Source organism: Rutidosis leptorrhynchoides, chromosome 2 (assembly GCF_046630445.1).
Source record: "Rutidosis leptorrhynchoides isolate AG116_Rl617_1_P2 chromosome 2, CSIRO_AGI_Rlap_v1, whole genome shotgun sequence".
Classification (NCBI taxonomy): domain Eukaryota; kingdom Viridiplantae; phylum Streptophyta; class Magnoliopsida; order Asterales; family Asteraceae; genus Rutidosis; species Rutidosis leptorrhynchoides.
The window spans coordinates 598,768,841-598,775,191 of record NC_092334.1 but is presented as its reverse complement, the minus strand read 5'-3'; the positions used below and the strand labels follow the sequence as shown (position 1 = coordinate 598,775,191).

The 6,351-nt window shown below is 35.5% G+C and overlaps 1 protein-coding gene across 1 annotated transcript; it reads left to right on the top strand.

Moving 5' to 3' along the window:
* The first annotated feature begins 482 nt into the window (after window positions 1–482).
* On the top strand, window positions 483–2,129 carry LOC139889939 (probable (S)-N-methylcoclaurine 3'-hydroxylase isozyme 2). Its single transcript, XM_071872852.1, has 2 exons — window positions 483–1,397; window positions 1,509–2,129. Exons 1-2 carry the CDS (start codon window positions 483–485, stop codon window positions 2,127–2,129), a joined length of 1,536 nt encoding a protein of 511 aa, XP_071728953.1.
* Window positions 2,130–6,351: the final 4,222 nt, after the last annotated feature.

Here is a 6,351-nt window from a genome sequence, read left to right as displayed (position 1 = left end):
TACTTTATGTTTACTCTCCAGTTTTACCCTTACCTTTTCTTTCTCCTTTAATCCTATCCACATACATTAAGGCCATAATAGAACTTAAGCTTCTTATTATTTTCTATTTATGAAAGTGGACTATTAATTTGAGATATCCCAAAATGAAATACTGGACTATTAATATGAGACGGGGGAGTAATAAATAAAATAAAATAAAAACCTCCATCATGTGACGAGATAATACAAATTTTTACAACAGCTTCATTGACATACACCAATCATGAAACTAAAACATTGAATATTCATAAAAACAACCACATTTGACCAACGACCTTAATAAAAAAGTTAGTTTCATGCGTGCTTAAAGATGCATCCGTTTTAACCCTATAAATACACTCGATCTCCAAGTCAAATTTCACAACAAAATTCACAAACGATACAAATAATTAAACCTCTTGATTACAACTAATCATCATACAACACAAATTAACCTCTCATCAATGGATATCACAACTTTCCTTACAAATATTAATCTCTGGTCCCCTTTTTTCCTTCTATCAACAATTTTCTGCATTTTCTTCGTCGCCAAACTCTTCTCATCGAACACCAAAAAAACCCTTCCACCGGGCCCACCAACGTTGCCTATCATCGGTAACTTACATCAAGTAGTTGCCAGCCCGGGCAACCCTCATATCTGGACCGCGAATTTTGCTAAAAAATACGGTCCTCTCATTTCGGTCCAATTAGGAAAAGAAGTTATGGTAGTGGCCTCATCACCTGAGGCCGCTATTGGAATTCTCAAAACTCAAGATCATCTTCTTTCGGCTCGTGCAGTGCCTGCTGCATTTAAGCAAGAAAACGTAGTACCACACTCCCTCCTTTGGGCTGATAGCGATCAAACATGGAAATCGTTACGAACACTTTCTCGAAGTGAAATGTTCTCAGCTAAAGCGTTAGAGGCTCAGTCTCAATTGAAAGAGAAAAAAGTCGAAGATTTATTGGCTTTCTTACGTAAAAACGAAGGACGTGTGATTGACATTTATGATATAGTTTTTACTACATTGTTCAACACTTTAAGCTCCACTATATTCGGCGTAGAAATGGTGGGTTTTGCAGGTGAACAAGGATCGGGTCATGAATGGGTGAAAGACTCAATGTTTAAAATTATCGAGTACGGTGGGCGTACAGTTGATTTTGGATCATTTTTTCCTATTCTTGAAAGGTTTGATCTTCACGGAACAACAAAAGGAACTGGGAAAGAGTTTACGAAATTATTCGCGTATTGGGATGAAATAATAGAGGAAAGAAGAGCGCGTGTCAACTCGTCAACATGGTCGTCGGATCAAGCTCAATCTTTCTTGGACCGGATGCTTGAAAATAAATTCGCAAACCACCAAATTCATCATTTATCCATGGTAAATACATTTCTTAGTAATATTAACCAATTACTATATCAATTATCAATTATGAATATTAAAGGATCATATTTATTAACAAGCTAGCAATATTTTTTACTTTTATTACAGGCACTATTTATAGCAGGAACAAATACTACAACCTCCACGGTAGTATGGGGTATGACTGAGCTTGTGAAAAATAAAAAAGTGATGTCAAAAATAGCAGAGGAGATAAAAACAGAATTCAACTCAGATCAAATCACTATTTCTGACTTATCGAAGTTAAGTTATCTACAAGTTTGCATCAAGGAAATATTTAGATTACATCCACCTGTACCTCTTCTTCTTCCTCATAGGGCGGCCGAGACGTGTGAGGTTATGAATTACACAATTCCAAAGAATGCCAAAATCTTTGTCAATCTTTGGGCAATGGGACGAGACCCCAAGTTATGGGACGAGCCGTTATCGTTCAACCCAGAAAGATTTGTAGACTCGAAGATAGATTTTAAAGGTCAACACTTTGAATTGTTACCGTTTGGTACTGGTAGGAGGATGTGCCCAGGATTGCCATCGGGTATCAAGAGCGTGGAACTTATACTTGCGTCTTTAATTCGAGAGTTCGATTGGACTCTTCCAAATGATGCTGACGTGTCAATGCTTGACATGGAAGAAAAATTTGGGGTTGCAATGAAACGAAAAAACCCTTTAAAACTAGTAATCAAACAAAAACAGATGCATTCAAATGTTTAACTAATGTGGAAGATTTTCTAGTGTTTTATAAATTTGTGTGTGTGATCATGTTAATAAGACATATTAAATTTTCTTTATTTGTAATCTTTTATGTTATAATAAATTTAAGTAAATGAAAAGTTGCGTGAATATGCATGTAATGTAAATGTATCCTATGTTGCGATAATCATGCATCAGTCATTGATTTATTGTTTACTAGTTTTTTAGAAATTTTTAAATTATATTAACTTTCATAAATAAATACTCCGTAAATTAAATAATAGCACAAAGTTCTTTTATACAACTATGTATTTAAGATAGAAAAAATTGATAAAAACAAGAGATAAACTGTTAAATGAGAAAAAGTATGTATTTGGGACCGAAGGAGTATTTATTTGTTTGTAAATAACCTAGTCCCTCAATTCGAACCTTTACAAAATTGAAAACGACTGTGAATTTACCTTTTCAAAATTGAAAACGACTGTGAATTTTCTAGAGAACTGTAACATTTAACATGCTAATTTGTCAAATTTTTTTTTTTTTTCCACCGCCTCTGAGTAAATTACACCTCTCTAGAATTCTTCGTCACCACCACCGGCGTACCTTTCACCATATGCACCATCACACCGTCACCACCACCGACGTACATTTCACCATCTCCACCATCATACTGTTACCACCACCGGCATACCCAGGGGCGAAAGCAATGTTGGGGCAAGTGGGGTCATATGATCCCTATGGCCTGTCAAGTTTTAGTAGCAATTTTTTATTTATTTTACCTATTGCCCTCGGCCCACAAAGTTAATTCAGCCCAAAATAATAAATATTAGGGCTTATCACCTTTTTGCCCATTTTTTTGGCCATTTCTGAGCTGGAACCTTTTTTTTTTTTTTTTTTTTGAGAATTTGTCCTCGCAAGGCGCAAGGATCATTAGTCCTTGCGTCCTTGCGACTTGCGCCCTTGCGTGCCAACGCAAGGCGCAAGGTTCATGTCTTGCGTCCTTCGGAGTGGAGGATATTAGTTGTTATGTATCACATTGGTTCACCTCTCAAACATACATAAATACGTATTCCGAACACATTCTTCCTCTCCCCCATCGGTCTGAATGGTCGGATCCGGGACCCGGGATTTTGCAAATTGTACGCCCCCCAGTTCTAAAGAAAAGACAACCTAGACGTCCTAAAGGTAAATAACGCATTCCTTCAAAAGGTGAAGAAACTACAAAAAAAGTAAGAACTTGTAGTCGTTGCAAAGAACCAGGTCATTCTCGATCAACATGCCCATCTGCTTATGACCGAACAGGTGAATCAACTTCTCAACGGGAAAGAAAAACAACCTCAAAGGCGAAAGAGACAGTCGAACCATCTCAAGCTTATCAATCTCAGTTTTATCCAACGTACAATTTAGGTAGTAATTAGTAATTAGTTCCCGGAATACGTTTATTTTCAGGAACAATTTAAGGTGTGATGTCGTCCATTGTTGTAATAATGTTTAATTCGTATTTTATGATGTGATTTCGTGTGTTACTTCATATGTTGTAATATTGAATGCACAAGCTAATGTTACAATAATAATCAAAATGTTGGGGCGCAAGGTCGCAAGATGGACCTTGCGCCTAATACTAAAAGGACGCAAGATCGCAAGAAGCACCTTGCGTAGGCTACTAAAACAAGGAGCAAGGTCGCAAGAAGGACCTTGCGCCTGATGCTACACACGAGGCGCAAGGCCGCAAGAAGAACCTTGCGCCCATGACTATTACGGGACGCAAGGTTGCAAGGTCTGATTAATTACCCTTGCGCCTGTTAAAAAACAGTTTTGGACCTGTTCACAGTTTACAACATTTACAGTTTTATATACAACTTACATAATTAAATACAGTTTTAAAACTAAAACCTCAGTTACCAACTTTTTCTTTCTCTTTAGGTGGGGGTTCCTGGGTATCAAAGCGTGCCCGAAAGAAGGTCTTGGCCATTCTCAGTCTGTAGTCTTCTGCGGCCTTTTTAGGATCTCCAATGTTTGGGATTTCATCCCACCCAAAGATCACCCTTTCCATATGGATGCAGACCCAAACACCACAGTCCCCATTACCACCACTTTGCACCGGCAAGACTGGTGCTGCCTCGGTCATGAACTCTATACTCTCCTTGTTTTCCAAGTAATCAACAATCTGGGAGTCTTGCTTTTGGTTAAAGTAATCAATTGCTCTTAAGTATACATGCAATTGATCTCCCAGATCTTTGGTGAGCTTGGCAATTTCTTGATTAGCATGACCGGGCAAACTATCTGATGTCGAACGAGGGGTATATAAAATAGTTATTAAATTTTAGCAGAAAACACTATTAAATACGATACAATTTTACACAAGATATTTATTTATTTATAGAATGGATATACTTAAACCTTGCTACAACACTTATAGGCAGTGTACCTAATCGTAAAGTAGTGTAGTTTTTAGTAAGTCCGGTTCGTTCCACAGGGAAATCTTTAAACAAAGCTCAACGCTATATTAGTTTACTTTTATAAAAATACAAATATATATATAAGTAATATTATTATTATAAAGGGGGGTTTTTACCGTTTAATGACCGGTTTGTCGATTTTAAGATTTTAGTCGCAGTTAAAACCTAATGTAAAATATAAAATAAATACAAGATTTAAATTAAAGCGTAAAGTAAATAACGATAATGAAATTGCGAATAATAAAAGTGCGATAAAATAAAATTACAATAAAAGTGCGATAATTAGAAGTGCAATTAAATATAAAATAAAGGAAATTAAATATGAAATAAAAGAATTATGCTTATTTAAACTTCCGTAATCATGATGTTTGACGTGTTGATTTTAGTTTTATGCCCATGGGTTAATTGTCCTTTGTCCTGGATTATTTAATATGTCCGTCTGGTTTTTGTCCATAACAGTCCATCAGTCATAAATATAAATTGCAAGTGTCCTTGTCAAATTATTATTATACCCGAAGTTAAATATTCCAACTAATTGGGGATTCGAATTGTAACAAGGTTTTAATACTTTGTTTAATGAATACACCAGGTTATCGACTGCGTGTAAACCAAGGTTTTACTACTTTGTTAACAATTACACCAATTACCCTTGAATGTAATTTCACCCCTGTTTTAATTATTCTAGTGGCTATTAATCCATTCCCGTGTCCGGTTAAATGAACGATTATTCGTACATATAAATACCCCGCCATCGTGTCCGATCGAGTGTATATGGTAATTTATAGGGACGCCCAATTGTAAATCTTTATATTAACATTAACAAACTTTCATTTAGTTAAACAAATATAAAGCCCATTAATAGCCCATAGTCTAGTTTCCACAAGTGTCGTTCTTTTGTCCAAACCCCAATTATGGTACAAAGCCCAATTACCCAATTTTAGTAATTAGCCCAACATCATGATTACTTCGTTTTAAATAAGCATAATAATAACTTAGCTACGAGACATTAATATAAAAAGGTTGAACATAACTTACAATGATTAAAAATAGCGTAGCGTTACACGGACAGAATTTCGACTTACACCCTTACAACATTCGCTAACATACCCTTATTATTAGAATTATAATTAAAATTAAAATATAAATTATAAATATAAATATATTTACGTATGAAGAGGAAGAGAAAAAAGATGATTAAAACTCGGCAGAAAACTGGCTTTATATAGGACCTGACCAGCAATTTCACTCCATGCGACTCGCATGGATTTGTGCTTCTGGCCATGCGAGTCGCATGGCCACCCTGGATCCAGCCAAATTGCTTTGTTTTCTTCTTGCCGACGTAATATAATAATAATAATATATATAATATATAATTATATATAATTATATATATATTATATTATATTCTTGTGCATAGTAGACTAGATATTTTTGGTCCGTTGCGTCGGGCGTTTCTTCTTGGCTCAGGTCCCGGTTCCGGATTTTCGGACGTCCTTGCGTACAATTTTATATTTTGTACTTTGCGTTTTGAATCTTATACTCTTGTGATTTCGAGACGTTTCTTATCAATAATTGGAACCTTTTTTATTGTCTTTTGTACTTTTGAGCTTTTTGGTCGTTTGCGTCTTCAATTCGTCGAATCTGTCTTTTGTCTTCACCTTTTATTATTTAAACGAATATCTCTTGTAAATAGAACAATTGCAACTAAAAGCTTGTCTTTCTTGAGGAATAATGCTATGAAATATATGTTCGTTTTTAGCATTATCAAATATTCCCACACTTGA

Bases quoted from the DNA above. Each gene is read 5' to 3' on its own strand.
- LOC139889939 (XM_071872852.1), top strand. From the start codon at position 483: ATGGATATCACAACTTTCCTTACAAATATTAATCTCTGGTCCCCTTTT. The intron at 1,398-1,508 runs GTAAATACATTT...CTTTTATTACAG, and splicing joins AAATTCATCATTTATCCATG to GCACTATTTATAGCAGGAAC.